The 19810-nt window shown below is 36.0% G+C and overlaps 2 protein-coding genes across 2 annotated transcripts; both read left to right on the top strand.

The window, feature by feature from the left end:
- Nucleotides 1-624: 624 nt before the first annotated feature.
- On the top strand, nucleotides 625-6406 carry LOC102238240 (ribosomal RNA processing protein 36 homolog). The gene is made up of 7 exons (XM_023333041.1): nucleotides 625-1232; nucleotides 2230-2362; nucleotides 2467-2533; nucleotides 2614-2718; nucleotides 2793-2870; nucleotides 3524-3641; nucleotides 4382-6406. The coding sequence occupies exons 1-7, from the start codon at nucleotides 725-727 to the stop codon at nucleotides 4540-4542; spliced, it is 1170 nt and encodes a 389-aa protein (XP_023188809.1). The 5' UTR covers nucleotides 625-724; the 3' UTR covers nucleotides 4543-6406.
- Nucleotides 6407-10496: 4090 nt separating this feature from the next.
- On the top strand, nucleotides 10497-19610 carry LOC102235165 (solute carrier family 22 member 7-like). Its single transcript, XM_005810709.2, has 10 exons — nucleotides 10497-11765; nucleotides 13063-13166; nucleotides 15120-15274; nucleotides 15593-15761; nucleotides 15845-15968; nucleotides 16770-16879; nucleotides 17227-17441; nucleotides 17547-17655; nucleotides 18195-18401; nucleotides 19161-19610. Exons 1-10 carry the CDS (start codon nucleotides 11400-11402, stop codon nucleotides 19258-19260), a joined length of 1659 nt encoding a protein of 552 aa, XP_005810766.1. The 5' UTR covers nucleotides 10497-11399; the 3' UTR covers nucleotides 19261-19610.
- Nucleotides 19611-19810: the final 200 nt, after the last annotated feature.

Genomic DNA, 19810 nt, shown 5'->3' with positions numbered 1-19810 from the left:
CCGACCGACGGGAAACTACGGAGCTCACGGGTGGTTCACGGCATTCCCCAGGGCATTTCCTGCTGCATCCCACGGCTTCGATGTGTGGAGACCTGCGGCAGGTCGGATGCTCTCTCTCCTCAGCACCAGCAGCGACGTTAAGCTACATTTTTACGTCGAACTTCCGCCTGAAAACGCTCAAACCGGAAGCGAATGTTGGATTGTTTTCAAAATAAAACTAAAGCAAAAACAATTGACTAAAATTATAAAGAACCAACAATTTTTTAAAATATAGATATAATAAAAATGTAGGCGTTTTCCAGGGAATAATCCCATTGAAATTCCTCAACAAAGTTAATTTAAGACTACCAGTTACATTCTCCCATTTACAGTTACTTTATTTACGTGTTTTTATATTTTTCCTCATATTATTACGATTTAATTCTCGCAATATTATGTTTTTTCTCGTATTATTTCTATTTCATTGTCCTACGACGCTATTATCGTTATTGATTTATTTTTTTCTTAGTCTGATTCTATAATAATGTCGTACGTATGTGCAGTCATCCCGAACAGAAGGTGGCAGTGATGCCCCATTAAAATATGCCGCTTGCCACCGGAAGAAAAATCTCTGTATTACTTCCGGGTTTTCAGCCATGTGGTAAAACAGCTGTGGGTCAGGGTTCTGTTGACAGTATTTTTTATTTTTCTTGGTTCTGCCTTTTGTAGAAGAAGAAAAGTGAGTATGAGGAGAAGAGAGAAACAGCGGCAGGAAGCGGAGCGGAAGAAGAAGAAGACTGTAAGTTGCAGCGAAGAGGAAGACTCTGATGTGGAGAAGAAGGTCTCTCTGTTTACCCTGAGAGGGGGGGAGGCAGAGGAGCTGCGGTTAAGCGGACACGATGATGAAGATCAAAACCAATCAGGTGGCGGGGCTGAGGAAGACTCTGGGGGCAGCGAAGAAGAAGAGGTGTCGGAGGGGGAGAGTAATGATGAAGGAGATGATGATGATGATGATGAAGAAGAAGAAGAACTAGAAGAAGAAGAGGCTAATGCAGAGGAAGATGATGATGATGACGAAGAAGAAGAGGTATCGGAGGAGGAGAGTAATAATGAAGGTGATGATGATGAAGATGAAGAAGAAGAGGCTAATGCAGAGGAAGATGATGATGATGATGAAGAGGAAGATGCTGAGGAAGAGGGGGGCCATACTGGTGATGGCACAGAGTTGCAGACAGAGGAAGGCATCAGGAAAGGTGAGAGTGACTGTGCCGACCCATACATGACATCTGAGTTCTGATTGATCAATTATTTTCTGGTATCAGTCCAGATCACTGATGGCTTTATTGCTGACCCGGCTGCCAATGGATGGATTATAAGATGTTGTATCATTATGCCTGTCGCAATATAAATAATCAATTAATCGCATAAAAAATTAAAATGAACTCAATAATTTCCTGGCTGTTGATTTATATTTTTTGACGGGCAATTTTGTTTACGGAGTCATCACAATACGTTTTATTTAAGGTTTCGGTTGTCATTGGTTTTTAATTCCTTTTTATTTATTATTTTTGCTTGTCCTGTTTTATTTTGGATATTGGTGTCATTGTTGTAATGCCAAGAAACATTTTTCCATTGTCTAGTGAGAAACATATTTTTTTGGTATGCTGTTATTTTTTTTTTTTTCTTAAATCTAAGTCAAAACAGAAACTGCTTTCAAAATTAATTCTCTTTTTACATTGATACATATTTTCCTACCAAAAACAGTGTTTTTGGTAGGAAAATATGTAATAAAAAATAATCAATTAATTGCATGATAAATTAAAATGAACTTGATAATTTTCGTTCTGATGACTATTAATTTTCAAAGCATCCATTTAATATGGTTTTGGTTGTAAGTGGTTTTTATTATTATTATTATTATTATTATTTTTGGGTGTGTTTTATTTTGGATATTTAAAATATCTTCCAGTTCCAGTGTTGTTTGTTTACAAAATTAAAGGTTATTTGTCTTTGAGAGGCCAAGCTTGTATTATTATGCTACTTTCAATAAATAATGCATTACTTCAAAATAGTCTCAAAACAATATTATAATTTATCACTATAATTACTGGAAGAATTTATCAGCCAGTAAAATTTATTGTTACAGAACTAGTTATGATTTATTTTGGTTTTGACTGTAGTTCAGTTTTGTTTCTTACTCAGTAAAAATCCTCATTATGATACATTTTGTGATGTTTTCTTCCTATGCAGAACTGTCCAACATGCCCTTTGAGGATGTCATTAAGCTGCAGCAACAAGTGGGAACTAAAGCGTTCAATGAGGCCGCATTCAACAACAAAAAATGCCGAGCTGTCAGCAGTAAGAAACGGCTGAACAAAAACAGGTCTGTTTCTTCCAAATCATCCTAATTAATCAAAAATCCAGAAGAAGTGCAGCTGCTCTCTCCTGATCGCTGTCAGCTTGTCACACTGTGTATTTTAATTTTAGACCAATGGAAATTTCATCAAAGATTCCACCGTCCTTCCTACGGCAGGTCATCCCTGCCAAGAAATCAGTGAGTAAAACCAGCACTGATAAAACCACAAATCTGCTGTTTGCATGAAAATATTCATGTTTATTTTGTGTGTGCTGCAGACCAGGAGAGATCCTCGATTTGACAGCCTGTCAGGAGAATACAAACCAGAGATTTTTGAAAAGACTTACAAGTTTATCAATGACATCAAACACAGAGAGAAAGAGGTGAGAAAACCAGAATCAGGTGCCATGAAAAGTCTGTTTATGTAGAACGTGTGACATGCAGTCTGTCTCTGCAGGTCATTAAGAAGCAGCTAAAGAAGACAAAGACTGACCGCAAGAAGAAGGAGAAGCTGGAGTTCCTGCTGAAGAGATTGGTAAGAAGTCCTGACACTTCAATCTTTTTATCACTTGTCAGTTTATTTGCAAGAAAAAACAAAACTAAATTGGTTCTTAACGGTGCTATATATATATATGTATCTCTGCAGAATGTGACATTTGTCTGTAAATTAGTTTAATTCTGCAATATTTTGCTAAAAATATTGCAGAATTATTTAATATTTATCTGCATTCCGTAAAGTAATTTCAAAGTAATATTAAATTAATACTAATAATTTAATAATTAATGCTAGTCATTAAATTACTATTTAAGGCAGCAGAGTAGTAGAAATAAGAAAGTTACCATCATTTAAACAAAATGTTTTTGACCATTTTAGTGGAAAATTTGCAATGAACTCACAATGATGATTTAGCATAAAAAGTATAGCAATCTGTTGTTTGTGCATAAATTTCAGTGTTATTGGCAGTATACAGAAAAAACTGCTTTCATTTGATAAAATAATATTTAAGGTTCTCTTTATGTGTCCTTGACAGGGCCACACAAAAAGCTATGATGGTCCAAATTTGGCCCCTGGGCCTTGACTTTAACACACATGGCTTAGAGGGCTTTTTTAAAAATCAATAATTGTTTTTGGATTAAGCTAGCAGTGCAGAGGGTGGTCAAGCTTTAAATGTCCATGTGTTTGTGCAGAATAACCAGGAGCGAGCGAGACTGATCCAGGAGCAGCAGAGAGAGAGAGAGCTGCAGTTCAAGAAGCAGCAGCGAGAGCGAGCCAGTCGGGGAGAACGGCCATTTTTCCTCAAGAAATGTAAGAGCGAGTCCAACACCGGACCCGCTCATCCTCAGAGCTCTGTTTCTTGTCCCTCACACATCTTGTGCTTTCACATTCACATTATTTTAAAAAAGTATTATCGTACACAAAGGATCGGTGTCAGACAGAGAAGCTGAGCTACTTTTAAATACCGTGTTAGAATATAAAGTAAGGCTGGATGACATGGCTGAAAAACATATCATGATATAAGCGTTTCATATCAGTCGATATTAATCGACTGATATTAATGTTTTTGTTTTTAAATATCTGAACTACTGCCACACTAGTGACATGACATTTCCTGTTTTATCCAGTTTTCACTCCACACTTTATTTTTCAGCAGTTATGAGGCCCTGTGGTTCTTACTCAACAGGTTGTTGCTAGGTAACCAAAGAGTGAGTGAGTTGAATGGCTTAATCTTGCTTAGCAAGTCGTGAGAGGCTGAACGGCTTAAAGCCTTTCCTCTGCCTACATCTCCCAGAATGCTGTGCGGTTCTGGATCAGAGTTCAGTGAAATTATTGAGTACTTTTCCAGACGTATCATCTATTCATTTTGATCATATCTGTGGCAATATATTGGTTATTACTAGAGTTTACGTGTGGATGAAAAGCCAAGTCGCATAAAAATCTCTTCGGTTTCCAGATATCCGGACTAGACGTAGACTTGATTATTTGGTTTCATAAAAGCTAAAACAACACGCTGGAAAAACATTCCTCTGCTTTATTTCTCTCCTCAGCGGAAAAGAAGAAGCTGCAGTTGGCCGAAAAGTATCAGGAACTGAAGAAGAGCGGCAAACTGGAGAACTTCCTTAGCAAGAAACGGAAGAGGAACGCAGGAAAAGACCGCAGGAAGCTTCCTGGGAAACAGCTACACAACAAAAAGCCTTTTTCCTCCTGAGACGTGTTGAAGAGCGATGTGCTGAGAAATGTTTGATCATCCCAGCTGTAGACTCATTTCAGTGTTCTGATGCTGTTGGTTCCCCACATCCGGTGAACGTGCTCTGTAAAAGCTCTTTTTGTGATCAAAGATGATGGGAATCATGAATATGTTCATAAAAAATACTAAAAGTGTGTTTGGAGATTGTGTCAGATGTACAGATGCTTTTTTTTTACATGTAAAAATAATAAAGGTTTTCCTCAATACTTTAAATCCTCTGCTCACCCTGCTGCTTATTCAAGTATCTTATTTATCCCAAAGGGAAAGTAAATTATGTCCAATCCACAACAGTCCTGTTGTCCTGAATGATCTCCTGTAGCAGTCAATCTTTCAGCAAATCTGAAGAGGCCTCTGACTGAAGACTGTTGTTTTATGAGTGTCATGGCTGTTGTGATGTGCCAGCCGTTCAGAAGCTGATTTATCTAATAAAACCAGACAAAAGTGGCCATAGGCATATTTTCATTTATAAATCAGTAACTAGCTTACTACCAATATATCTAACTATCTATATTTGACATAATCAGAGCAACTACAGCCTCCTCTTGCATGTTTTTATTACATTTAACGGTACTTCAGTGTGACACAAACTTCTATCATATGAACAGAAGCCATAGTCGCATAATTAAACCAAATAGTTTTAAACAACTAGACAATAAGAAAGCATCGCTGGATCAGTTTTAATATTTTACTGCTATCCTCTTATTTTCATTTTATTTACTGCATTAATTGTACTGACATGTCCGTTTTAAGAGACTGGATTTGAAAATTAGGCATCTCAAAGATATTTACCCAAATAATCAAAAGTGGAATTACAAAACATTAATTTTTTCAGGTAGACTTATTTATTTTAGTGTTTTTATGAAGATGTGCAAGCTGTTAATCTTTTTTTTCTGTTCTCTAGCAATTTTGGTGATTTTTTACCCAACTTTTTGATGCTGGATGTTTCTGGTCAACTTTGAGAACTGATTTTTTCTTTTACATGTTTCGCTATATTTCTATACACTCCACTCTTGAAATACGACTAAAACGGAATATTCACCATCAAGAGCTTTTTAGGATTATTTTTGCTTTGATCTGTTGTCTTAAAAGTTAGTTGGTCTATAGAGGATCAGAACCAAAACAAATGGGAGTCGGGTTTTCAGATTGTAACTTTAAATTAAATGTGAGAGTAATGTAACTTCAAAGAAAATATATGTGGTGTAAATGCAAAGGCATAAAATTGCTTGGTGACAGATTTAAAATGAAAGTATGATTATACTGAATTGTACGTAATAAATGGATTCACAATGAGTTGGTGAACGGGTGAAATGATCCGGCCATGAAATTAGTCCATTTGCCATTGTTATGTTTGTTTATAGATGTACATGTTGTTTTGATTGTAGGTCCCAGGAAAACAAGTATGGTGCAAAATAAAACGTTATATTCAAAGCAAGTGATTAAAACATAAAAAACTTTCCAAGTATATTTTTACTAAAAAATTTACATAACAGATGAGTCACTCACTTTCACTCCAGTTGATTAACTCAAAATATCAAATCAATTAAATTTTTACAAACACATATAATCATGTTGTTGTGCATCTTTGCCAATATTCACAACTCAAACCCTGAAAGAAGAGAAGAAATGGTGCCGCTCTCACAGCGGCGTGTCCAGAAATCATTCTGTCTTCTCTTTCACAGTTTTCTGTTTGAGCTCCACCTCAGAGCGAACGCTGCTCTTCGTCACTTTCTGTAACCCCCACGTGCTCAGATGGATCAGAACAAATGTGCCCCCAGCCGTCCACAGCCAGTTCTTACGCAGCCAGCTCTGTGACTTCATTGTGACTCTGAAAGGCAGAAAGAGAGTTTCAGGACCTCCAGATTTATATCTTTTAATTAAATATTGGTGTTTCTTTGGACAGTGAAGGTAGTTTTAATAAAGTTTGTTACTAAAAGGTTAACATCATCTTAAAACACTGCAATACTCAAAATAAAGATAATTCACTGTACTGGCTTCCCTGTTTGTCAAATAGATTTTAAAATGCTGCTTCTGGTCTCTCGAAAACTAAACTGTCTTGGTCCAAATGCATTTCCAAGTAGCTAGCGAATTACCAGACCGGATTACTGAAGTGTTACCAGGACCTGAACTAAGGAATGTGAGGCAGCTCATCAGCTCTGGAACAAACTCCATGAAAAACTTAAATATTCAGGGTTCTGTTGGTTCCTGTAAATCAGGACAGAAACATTTTTAGCTTTCTAACAATCTGACTAATGAACTTTTCACCTGTTTGAAGAGCAAAACTAGATTTGAACTTAAGTCTACAATAAGCTTTAATTTAAAATTTCATGCAAATTTGTCTTTAAAGGTGACCTATTATGTTTTCATTGAACAGGTCAGAATAGAATAAGCTGTACAAAACATGTTTGTTACATGTTTCACACAAAATCATTCTTAATGTTCACATTAAGAACAGCTGAGCAAATGTGCTGGAGCTGAGCTTGGGTTGCTTCACTGAAGTTGCTAGGTGACAGGAAGTGCCTGCTGATTTGTGACATTACATTTGGAAGTTTTTTTTTAAAACGGTTCATTTTCCAGACACCAAAAAACATTAATGCCAAAAAATGGCTGAGTGTTTTTTTAAGCGCTTGGGCTGTATATAGAAACAGTTGAGACCCAAATGGAAGTACAGTACAAAAAATGTGCAAAATGAAAGGTCTGGGCCATCTAGAGGACAAACAAGGAACTGCGTAAAGAGAGCAAAATCATGTTGCAGCCACATACCTTAGTGCATTACTTGCTTTTGGCTGGAGGAGGAGTAGCAGGTGAGACGTATGCAACAATGCCAGGCTCAGGAATGTACTCCTCTCTGTTGTGCAGCGCTGGGTTTGTCTTCAAGTTGTACCAGCCCAAGTGAATCAGTCCCAGAGTTGTGCCCATCACAATCAGGACTTTGTAGTTATTCCAGAACGTCCGCAGACCCATAACTGATAAGGAGAGAATTAATGAAAGCAAACAAAGCTGACGTCCAGATAAAGCAAAGAGTCATACATTAAAAATATTAAATCAATATTAAACTATCCAGTCAAACTGACTCAACATTGCTGCCATAAACCTACAAATAAAAACATACAGACACAAAGGTTACTGAGAATAAACCTTTTATAAGGGAAGGGATGATAATGGCAGTTATCACAGTGTTCATAAAAACTGTTAATATTCAGTCATACTGCTCTAAAATACATTCACCCAAACCCCATTAATTCAAAAATACTTTATTAATCCCGAAGGGAAATTAAATAATAAAAGGGTGCTCCACTAAAAGAGCAGCATCAAGTAAAGAAACTGTTCTGTGAAAAATTTCGAAATACCCGCAGATTTATCATGCTTTAGAAAGGTAAGACGCAGTGTTCTTGGTCTTACATACATTAAGCATTCGAATATTTTCTTGTTTTAAATGAATTGATAAACATTTAAGGAATATTCTGACCAATGGTTATCTATTTTATGCAATAGGAATATTTGGTCTTTAATAGTCAACAACTGTACAATGGAGCAAATTTAGTTTCCGAACTAATCGAAAACTTTTATATTTAACGTAGAAAACACGATTTAAAGAACGTTGTGAGGGCTTAAAAACATTTTCAATAAAAAGACAAACTTGGATCTGGATTGAAGAGAACCTTTTCAGTATTTTTATATATCTTAGACACATTTAAACAACAACACCAGGTTTTCTGATAAGCCTAATATTGCACACAAGTCTAAAAGGTTTTGGACCAGATGAACAGGGAAATAAAACAGATTTTAGGCGGTGATATAAGCAGAGTCTCACCTTCAGCAATCAGCTGCTTCTCCTCAGCAGGCCGCCATTATTGTGTTCGCCGCTGGTAATTGGCGATGTGCCTGAAAAATGTTTTCCGCCAGAGAGTTTACGGTAGAAGAAAAGCCGTACCAGAACATGAAACCTTTAATTGAAACGTGTCTTATTTTAGATTTAAATGAGTAAGCATATTTAAATTAAAAGAAAACGTTGAATCGTTGAATCATATTTAAAATCAGGCCAAAACCTGGACAACTACACGTATGCCACGTGATGACGTAACAGGGGGCGGGGCCTGTGTCTGAGAGCAGAGACCTACAGTATGTAAACAACATTTCATTCGTTCCTTCTCTCCTTTCTTTCTCTGCGAGTTTCTCTTTTTTCTCAGTTTCTTTTTAGTAAGTTCACCTTATTAAGAACACACATAAGTATGACGGCCTTTTAGAGACAATGTAGGCAGAAAAAAGGAGGAGTAAATTTTTGCTAAAAAAATGACATTTTTAGATTAATCTAAAAAAAATTCTAGAAAAAAGCTTGGAATTTTCTATGTTTGAAAAGTCGAAAATTGGCTAGGAAGAACTTGGAAATTTTTAGATTAACCTGAAAAAAAAAATCCATTTCAAAAATGTAAAAAGAAAGTCCACAGTGTCACAATTTCAAAAGTAGGCCACAATGCCCTTTATAGCTTTTGAATAAACTGAGTTTAATCCAGGATGTCTCAGACTTATATCATTTCTTGACTTTTTTTAACCTCCATGAGATTCTGAAATGTTCGATTCAGATTAATTCAAAAAGATTCATTTATTTATCCCATTGGGAAGTTAAATGCCATCATCCTAGCATTTTCAAAGCATTGTTGTGGATGGCGGTGCTATGGGTAGAACTCATCTTTCTGTGAATCTGAAGAAACTTCTGAATATAACACATGACTTAAGGTATCCACCCTCATTCTGAGGACATTCCCATGTCAATGGCTTCTTTCCAGTTAAATTGAGTAATTGATCCGACGCAGTGTGTTTTGAAGGAGATAATGTTGATATGTATTTATATCACGCATTCAAGAATTTCTCCCCTGCGTTTTAGTCTCAACATGCTGCTACTGCACGCCTTTCCACTTTCTTTAGACGTGACCTTGCTGCTTCTGTTTTCTTTAGGTCTATGAGCCTCAAAATAATGGCAAATATAAAACCCTGAAGGTCTTTAATTTTTTTCAAATTGATCTGCTCATTTAATTTAATTTTGTGCATTAGCATTTTTCACCTTGTAAGACCTATTTTCCCAACAAATACTACTTTAGGATGAAGGTGTAAGTTGAGTTTAGGTTAGGTTTTAGGCTAGGCATGTACTAGTCAGGGTTAAATGAATGGAAAATGAATAAAAGTCTCAGGGCTGGCCCAAGCCTTTTTGAGGCCCTAGTCAGATTTTCATCACCCCCCCCCCCCCCCCCCCCCCCCCGCATACCAACATTTCAATAGCAGCTTCTTTATCATGCCTAAGCTACTCTATGTGTAAAATTCATACTATCATTAGTGTCATTTGTAATTAGCTTACATTATACCAATATTATTTTGGCTATTGTTTTGAACCTTACAGAATTAGCGAACTAAACAAGTTTGACATGTTATATTTCCCCAAAAATGTAACAGCAGATCCATTATTTAGGTACCATCTATAAACAATAATTTAGAAATTGTTTTTCCATGTGTAATAAGACTTAGTTTGTATATATATATATATATACTCTATATATATATATATATACGGTATATTTATGCATATGTTATCATGCTAACTTGGTGTTCTTGAGGGCCCCCTAGTGGTATGGGGGCCCAGTGCAGTCACTTAACTAGCAATTCCTTGAGAAGTCAACACAAAGACTTTGTGAAGATAGAAAAATTAATAATAGTTACAAAAACATGTATATTATGCTTTAGACCTGATCAGCTGCACTTATAAAGATTGCTGTTCCCCAGTCTTTATCAGCTGTATGCTGTTAAGTGCATTTTAACTGTTAAATGGGTATTTAATGTGAGGTGGTTTTATTATCATCATGGCGGGTTTCAACTTACTTGAACTGGTGGAGGAGGGTTCTTCGAGTACCTTTGAAAAACACTGCACTCGTGACCAAGTCCTGAATAGCATTTGTCATGCGCTTCCGTTTACATTGACTTGACAAATTGAATTTCATGTTTCAGTCAATTTCCTTGTAATCACAGGAACTCACGTGAATATATAGGAAGAATGAAAGATCCGGAAATCAAACAGCTAGACTGATGAATACCACAATGAGTCTGTGTGGTAGTTAGTGGAACATGGGAACAAAACAATAAAGAATGTAAAGGTAAATAGTGAAAAGCATGCAAAAGAATGTGTTTCATAGAACTTTGAGACAATAAAAGGAGTCCAATAAAATGAAGACATGTTTATGGCATTTGGTTTATTGCAAAGTGTCAAAATGATCTGTATTAACCACGTTTATGTGCAGAAAAAAGGAATTTGACTTTGGTTCCTCTTATAATACCAGGCACTGTACTGACACCCTAAACTGATGAAAGACTTTCTTACATGGCTAATATTAAACTAGTGGATTTGTATTTGATTCATTGGAATGTCTTCTGCTAAACTAATTCAAGAACCTTTGCAGACCTACAGAAATAGATCGTAGAGGTTGTTTTGGGACAAAAACCAACCTAAAAATGTTGAATAATTGTATTAAAATGAGATTTGGTCATTATTTCTACATTAAAAGTGTGAACACTTTAAAATTATCTGTAGTGACCTTAGAGGATTTCTGCTAAAAGTTAATGCTCCATGTCCAAACTAACATAAATTAATACATTATGTACATAATGAAAATGTGAGCATTTAAGGCAGACAGAAACAGAGCAGACCTCACCTCCTTAAAAAGATCCTCCCTCTGTCTGCCCCCCCCCCTGCTGTAAATAAGGGATCGTTTAAGGCAGCGAGTAGAGATCTGATCAGCAGAGCACCCTGATCCTTTTTTCTCCATCCTGTCAACATGAGGTTTGAAGAGATACTGGATGACATCGGTGGATTCTCCAAATTTCAGTTTTTCCTGTTGTCCATCCTGTGTCTGCCTCGTGCCATTCTCCCTCTCCACTTTCTCCTGCACAACTTCATCTCTGCCATCCCTCCTCACCACTGCTCCCTCGGGAAGCTGGAGAAAAGCAATGACAGCGCCTGGTCCCCAGACCCTGAGACTCTGGCCCTCTGGATCCCCCAGCAGGACGACGGCTCTCTCAGCTCCTGCAGAGTCTACAGCTCCCCACAGACCAGCAACCTCAGCCAGGAGAACAGGACTGTGATTTGTCCAGATGGGTGGACCTACGACAAATCACAATTTAGCTCCACGACGGCCTCTGAGGTAAAATTTTAATAAATTAAAACTTAAAAACTGCTTATTTCCTTCATAAAAGGTCAGCAGAAGAAATGTTTTAATGTTAACAGGAATTGCTGGTAACTAATCAATGTGAGAGAACTGAGTTTGAGTTGATCTGGTTAGTTGATAATTTATATTGAATTATATAAAAATTGAGACACAGCCAATGCTAGAAGCAACAGATGAAAGAACTCCTTTGTATCCACACCAATCAGCTCCCCAAATTTATAAATTAAAATTCCATTTGATATATTTATGAATTGGTGCTTCTGTTTCTCTGTTTTTAACATCGTCTCTGGACTTTTATGTTGTTTTGTGTATTTGAAATGCCTGACTTCAAAAGAAATCCCCCCCCTTTGGGGACAATAAAAGATCTGAACTGGACATGAACATTATATGAGGGGATTCTGCAGATCTCTACATATTCACTCTTTCAGTTGAGTGAATGATATCAACCAGAGGGATGTGACTTACATTTATTTTGTTAACTGATTTATGTGGGGACCAGAATTCCATTAAACATAAATAAAATGTAATAAAATGTTTTGAATAACATTCAAATGGAAGAAATCACATATAGGATTTGAATTCTAGCACTATTGTCTTGCAGCAACAATGACCTGGGTTCAAATCCCTTTTTTTCTCTGGGATGGATGGAGGAAAATGTTATTATTTTTGAGGAAATTTATCTCCATAATTCATAAAAATTCTTAATTAAGGCAAACAATTAAATTAAAAGTCAAGATTTGTAAGAGTAATGGATGTAGGAGTGGATGAAATGTGAATCATGAATCAGCATCTTCTACATGAGACAGACATACAACAAAAGTGTGTCTTCAGTAGGCCGCTGTAATACAGACTGCTACAGGAGATCCTACACTCAGTCTCTATAATAACTCGTTGAAAAACTTTGAAAACTATAAATTAAAGAAACATTTTTGTCCTTTTGGGATCAATAAAGTATTTTTAAATAAAAAAAAATGAGTTCATGAAGAAGTGAAAGGGCAAGATGACCCAAATCTATTTTATGTTTGTAGATATATTATTGTATTTTTTTTTTCATTTGTCTGCTTGTTTTTGCTGTCATTTTATTTTAACTCAGGAGTTTTATAACCCTTGACCTTTCCTCAGCTTCCTTCAAACCAGGTGACTGTTTATGTCCCCGATCAACAAACCAAACAGGCAATAAGACATCAAAGTTAATTTGAAACCTAAAGAGATCATCAATTAAGAAACTGTAAAGTTGAGTCACACACTTTAAAACATTTTTGCTTTTGTACAGTGGGATCTGGTGTGTAACGACAAGCAACAGAATCAAGCACTTGCCACCTACTTCTTTATTGGAGTGATGTTTGGAGCCATTGTCTTTGGACAGCTTTCAGACAAGTAAGTTCACCCAAAACACTTAAATACATACACTGATAATAATTTTAAAACACAGGATGGACAACATTTAAAGTCCTCAGACTTTAAATATTTGCAACACTCAGCTAAAACTAAGAAAATTAAGGTTCTGCTTTACTTTTTTTCATGTTTCTTCATTTGAACTCACAACCTTTTTGCTGCAAAATAACAGTTACTGATAAATGTATTTTATTCCCGACTCATTAGTGTTTTCACACTGTAAATAATTTCCCAGAAGTACTCAAGGTGTCAGCAAAGGAGTTAATAACTGTATTTTTTTCAAATGTAGTTCTCAATTATTTGTGTACTCTTTTTTGTTGTCCTTTTTCTTCCTTTTGGGTTTTAAGACATTTTTTAAACTTGGAGATGATTTTGATCAAAAGATTTGTGTTTATTTTCATTTTTATATCAGCTATACACAGGCCTTTTGAGCCCAGATTTTCCCAAGGGGACAATAAAGTATTTTCTATTGTATGATATCATATAATAAAAAAGAGAGGAATCTAGAACTAGAAAACTAAGGCAAAAACTCAAAAGCAAAGTGACAATACTATCCCATTGTTTATGGAAAAATGAGCGTTTGAATCAGGTGCATTGCAGCATTTTACTACAGTCTACAGAAATGAAAGCACTTTCAGTAAACACTAAGTATGTAACATGATCTTATCAGTCATATTACAAAACTGAGGTTTTCGTGTAAAGGATATTGTAGCAGAAAATTAATAAATTGGTGTATTTGTGTGTGTTAAATCAACTATCTTTACTTAAAAAGTCATCCAAGCAAAAATAAATTGCAATTCCACACAGCTGTCATGTGCTTTGTGTATTTAGTAGAGGCTTTTGTTCAAGACATGTCAGCTGCCTCTTTGCTAGTAAAACAACATTATGAGTGTAGGGGTGCACACGTGGCTCTGCAATGAGAATCAAAGAACTAAATGCCAGTTACCCAATACCTTATACCAGTGATTACAAAACTGGATGCACATGACCAGAAACACACTAACTGTTTTATTTATGTTCATTTCGGACATGCTGAGTGTACTTGTAATGTGGTTGAGATGTAGAAAAAGAAGCTTTCCATGTGCACACGTGTCTGTTTACACACACACACGCACCCCCCCACCCCCACACCCCCACATATACATATCTATCTATATAGATAGATATAGATATATATCTATCTATCTCTATCCATCGAACTATATCTCTATCTCTCTCTCTATATATATAAATATACTGTAGATATATATTTAGTGCAAGACAACTTGCACTAAACAAAGAAGTTGTCTTGAATGTTTAATTTATCATCGTTATAGCTTTATTCCAGACACATAAGAAGAACCATAGTAAAAAGATCAAACAAACAAAATAAGAAATAGAAAAAAATACTACATAAAAATTGAAATGACTCCTCTATTCAAAGTTGCTCACAACCAAAGAACCAAAGGTTAATGTTCTGTCTTCACTTAGCTGCGGTATGTTATCACACAATGATCCAGCAGAACAAAGCCTTGATTTTAAATAAAGAGTTGCATTTATGTGTGGAGATGCTGGTCAATGGTTCAGGCAACAGCACAGTGTAAAAACTATTAGCTGTTGGTCATTTCTAATTAGTTCCACTGTTTTATTTTTTAGCAGAAACGAGTGTTAGAGTTTGTCTAAAACTACAATAACCTCTTTTGCATGACCAACAGATGCATTTGAAGATCTCTGTGAGCTTGTGAAAGTCTCATTAAACACAGAATCCTGTTATTGATACTACTACTGTTTCCAAATGGGTACAATGGTATTTCTGCTATTGTCCACTTTGGATAATGTTACAGTTATTGCTTAAATCCGCTACATAATTGAACCTGAACCTCTGTTGAATGAGGTTTGAAAAAAGAATACAATTCAAACTTGTTACTTGTGTTTTATGTTCTGTGTGTGTTGCAGGCTTGGTCGAAAGTCCATGCTTCTGGTGGCTATAATCGCCTCCACCTTGTTGGGAGCCACCGCTGCCTTGTCCACATCCTACATCATGTTTGCTATTTCCAGAGCGCTCTCCGGCTTATCCCTCAGTGGGCTGTCGATTATCGGAATAGTCCTTGGTAACAAAGCCATTTCACAATAAATAAATATACAGGCTTTAAAAACAAACTAAACGTTGTACAACCTAATTTGTGTAAGTAAATGTCAAAAAACAGTCACATACTTAATATTTTGAAGTCATATACCTTATATATTTAGTATTCTCATCTGTTTAAACTTTAAAATTCACACAGAGCTATTTAAATGTACAAGCAGATTAGCAGTTTTACTCAAATCATTTTTTATAATTGATTTAGTCATGTTTTATGGGTATTAAGAGGATTATAGAGTTCCACAGTGCTAAATTGAATTTGTCCATTGTTTATCTACATGCTAAGGTATTGAGTGGACAGATACAAAGCACCGTACCTTTACGGGAACCATTATGAGTTTGTCGTGGAGCGCTGGAAACATGCTTCTGGCTCTACTTGCCTATTTCATACGAGACTGGAGGCATCTAACGCTGGCAGTGACAGTGCCCTGCGCTGTTACCATCATCTGTTGTTGGTGCGATATTTTGTTCTTCTCCTTAACAGTTATAGTTTTTGTTTCAATAAGAATGAGAGACAGTAATCTCTGTTTTCCTTCAGGTGGCTGCCTGAGTCCGCTCGCTGGTTGTTGGCTAACGGCAGAACAAAGAAAGCAAAAAAGTATTTGGTTCAATGTGCTAAGATGAACAGGACCGATCAACGCACAACCAAACTGGACATTGAAGTAAAGATAAACTTTTTCTTGTTTTATGTTATGTTATAATGTTATTCCGTCTTCAAAAACATAACTGGAGTGTTGCTTTGATTCTTTCATGCATGTTTGAGGAGTCCTTGAATCTCCTGTTTCAACATTCAGGGTGCCTAAATGTTGCTCTTACAAAGCAGCCCTTCCTCACACTTTCCCCACACAGCTCCTTCAAACTAGCAGTAGCAGCAGTTAGCAAACTTCTGATGGAACTACGCATCTGCTGAGCTTAACACAACAAACTACTTCTCTGTCTAACATTCATAAGAACGGCTGTAAACATACAATGAGGAGCTTCATTTTCATGACGTGCTGAAGGCGGAGTATCAGAGAGATTAGGAGTTTCTTAAAAAGACAGAGGCTCAATTTCAAGGTGTCAAATTACGAAATCAAGTCATGTTTGATATATGTAGCATTTTTATAAAAACTGAAAGTAATAGTTACCATACTTGATTTTACTATAAAATGGCATTATGTGCCTAGAAAACACATAAAACTTCCCTTTTAAAAGAGTATGCAGATCAGTTTTGAAAAATAAATTAAGCAAATTAAGTGTAACAAATATAGGAAGCACATATTGATAGGTATAAAAAACAATAAAATTAAATTATTAATCTGTGTGTCTGTACATAAAGCTCTGAAATGTAGGTGATGTAAGAGTGATGCAGGGTAATGTTTGCTTTATTCAACTTTACATTCTCGTTTCAAAGTTAGCTAAACTTAAAATGTTCCACCTGAATAAATCAGACAAATCAGTGATGAACTGTGTTGCTGTTTCAGGTTCTAAGGAAGGTAACCGTCACTGAAGTGGCAGAGAAGAACCACACCTACTTGGACCTGATCAGAACCCCTGAGCTAAGGAAGATCACTCTCCTCTCTGGGCTGTCCTGGTACTAAATCAACCTTTACCACTACTACTACTACTCCTACTACTAGTACTAGTACTACTACTACTACTAGTGCTACTACTACTACTGCTACTACTATTAGTACTACTACTACTAGTACTAGTACTACTACTACTGCTACTACTATTAGTACTACTACTACTACTAGTACTGCTGCTGTCTGTGCTGCAGGTTTCTGTAAGGTTTTACCTTAACCATGTTACTAAATTCCTTGTTTATTTATTTTAGCATTAGTGGAGCCTTGCACCAAAATTTTGCTCAAAATGTAAATTTCAAACGTACATCTGAATGACAATAAAGTCTGTCTATGTCTATATCTGTACTTGCAGGTTTGCTGTTTCCTTCCTCTACTATGGGATCAGTTTCAAGATTTCAGGATTCGGCGTCAGCATCTACCTCACTCATTTCATCTATGCTGCTATTGAAATCCCAGCCAAAATCTTCACATTTTTCATCCTGGATGTAATTGGCCGGCGGAACGGCCAGGCATGGTTTCTGATTGTAACAGGAGCTCTGATTGGAATAAACACTGTCATACCTTTAGGTTAATTTATTTACTTCTTTGTTTGTCTTTGACATATGGAAAAAATTTTTTTAGATAAATGCCTGTGCATGAATATGCTCAGAAATGTGACTTTTTTCCTTTTAGAGTACTCTGTGATTCGAACATGCATCGCTGTGGTGGCCAAAGGTTTCTCTGAGGCAGCATTTACCACAGCATTCCTCTACTCAACTGAACTCTATCCAACCGTACTCAGGTAAACTCCTGTCATCCTAAACTTACAACCCAAACTTTTAGCATACACAGTCACTATTAGCTGACTGCCATCTTTTAGGTATCCTTAACTGTTACTTATGACAGTTGCTATGACAACAATAAAAATGCCACAAGCTTAGAACTAGCTCTCACCTTGTTCCTATCTAATATAAGTACATTATAATTATTACTCGATTAAAAATTTTGATACTCTACCCACCTTTGTGTAATACTAAGATAAAAATCTGTGTTTACTGACAAAGTAGCAAAATTAGCTTAGCTTAATGTAGCTTTTTTCTGCTAGCTAAGACTGACATGTAGCCTACGTGCATGTTACTACCTATACAGTGCTTTATCAAATCCAGAGGACTCTAAAGCACTTTACACTGCATTCAGTCATTCTAGGAACGCTGCTCACAGGTCAAAGTTTAGTTCATATTTGTGTAAGGTCAAAAAATACTGTGAGTTTTGTGGCAGTGCACATTTAGTCAGATTTAGTGAGAAAAGCACCTCATAACACCTGTTTTTTTGTGTGTGAAGGCAATGTGGTTTAGGCTACACCTCCTGTCTCTGTCGGTTCGGAGGCTCCCTAGCCCCAATGGTCATGCTCCTGGAAGATGTTTGGCTTCTTCTGCCTCCTGTGATCTTCGCTGGGACTGGAATCATCAGTGGCAGCTTGGTTTTTCTCCTTCCAGAAACACTAAACGTCAATTTGCCAGAAAATATTCTCGATGTTGAGGAGGGAAGGTATGCATTTGTCCACAGCTGATTGAAATAATATCAATAAACTTTGCTACATTTGTGCCGGCTTGTGATTTTCATTTGTGCCATTATAATAAAAAAAATGTTTTCAGAGGTCACTAAAGATTAACTTGTCCCCCAGCTCCAACATTAACAAAATCAAGCATAAGTGATATAACTTAATTTTACTATATTTTTGCTGGTTTGGGCAGCTGAAATATTTATAGCTCAGTTGATTGACTACAAATTTGCTTGATTTTGTAAATGTGAGGTGGCTGGTTGACCTTTGATGACCTCTGTTGTAAAACCCTGTGTGGGTTAGGGAACAAAGTATTTTCTTTCAAATTTTGGTGTGCTCTACAGAAAAATCAACAAGTAGGTAGGTTTTCCGGGAATAATTTGGAGTTTAGTTTCTCAAAAAAAAATAAAAAAATAAAAAAATAAATTAAAAAAAAAAAAAAATCATAAATTGTTTAATCTGTTGCTGAACTCATAAATGCCTTTTCCTTACAAACATGACATAATTTCAGTGTGAAATAAACCAAGGTTGTTAAGACAAAAAACATACTGTTTCATTTCACATAGATTAGTAATATTTTTGTGACCCATAAAAAATGACAAGGGTTAATTTAAAATGCTGATTCCAGAGCTGTGCAGGAGAATTTACATTTATGCATCATAGTTTTAGCTTTTCTTATCTTAAGTTTGTTTAATTTCCAAACATTCACCTGCTTCACTTTGTCTTTGCTCTGATTTTCTTTGCAGACACATACAAAGCGATGCAGAGCGAGGCGAAGACGGAGAAATTCAGCTGAAACAATTAAACTGCGAAGACAAAGCATCACAGCTTGCAGCTTGTTATTAAAACGGGATTTCTGTTGGCTGTGGATTTATTTAGTAAATTGATGCTTTTGGATTTTCATTGTAATGTTTAGGTTTTTCGAACCAGACTATTGAGATTATTACCTGAATTTAACATTAAATAAAACAAAATCATAACTGGTGCATGTCACATCTAGGGAGAAACCATCCTGGGTTTAGCTGCCCTTGTTTGTTGTACAGAATCAACAAAGATCATAGTACATTTTCTTACAAGATGACACTATTTGACCTTTTTACAGATTGTTTTTAAGATTAAAAGGTATTCTTAATCTGACAAACAAGTCTCATCAGAATATGTATTCTAATATGTTGAATATGACTGTATTTTATATACATAAAATACTTTCTATTCATACCGATTTTCCAATATGTTTATTTTGTATAAGAGTGAGTTGAACAAACCTATTTACTTTCCTGTTAATTAGTTGCTATTTTAAAGTTTTAGAGGCTTCAGTAAAACACCAAGAAAACTTTAGATTTATGATGGATTGGACAACATATAATAATTTTTAAAAGAAAAAAAAAACCTGTTA

The sequence above is a fragment of the Xiphophorus maculatus genome, chromosome 5 (genome assembly GCF_002775205.1).
Source record: "Xiphophorus maculatus strain JP 163 A chromosome 5, X_maculatus-5.0-male, whole genome shotgun sequence".
Taxonomy (NCBI): domain Eukaryota; kingdom Metazoa; phylum Chordata; class Actinopteri; order Cyprinodontiformes; family Poeciliidae; genus Xiphophorus; species Xiphophorus maculatus.
This window is presented reverse-complemented; position numbering and strand designations above follow the sequence as displayed.

What these genes read in the sequence shown, in the direction of transcription:
- LOC102238240 (XM_023333041.1), top strand. Translation starts at nt 725, where the DNA reads ATGAGGAGAAGAGAGAAACAGCGGCAGGAAGCGGAGCGGAAGAAGAAG. An exon ending in AGAGGAAGGCATCAGGAAAG is followed by an intron (nt 1,233 to 2,229) that starts GTGAGAGTGACT and finishes CTTCCTATGCAG; the next exon opens with AACTGTCCAACATGCCCTTT. An exon ending in TCAAACACAGAGAGAAAGAG is followed by an intron (nt 2,719 to 2,792) that starts GTGAGAAAACCA and finishes CTGTCTCTGCAG; the next exon opens with GTCATTAAGAAGCAGCTAAA.
- LOC102235165 (XM_005810709.2), top strand. Translation starts at nt 11,400, where the DNA reads ATGAGGTTTGAAGAGATACTGGATGACATCGGTGGATTCTCCAAATTT. An exon ending in GATTATCGGAATAGTCCTTG is followed by an intron (nt 15,275 to 15,592) that starts GTAACAAAGCCA and finishes CTACATGCTAAG; the next exon opens with GTATTGAGTGGACAGATACA. An exon ending in CTCGATGTTGAGGAGGGAAG is followed by an intron (nt 18,402 to 19,160) that starts GTATGCATTTGT and finishes TTTTCTTTGCAG; the next exon opens with ACACATACAAAGCGATGCAG.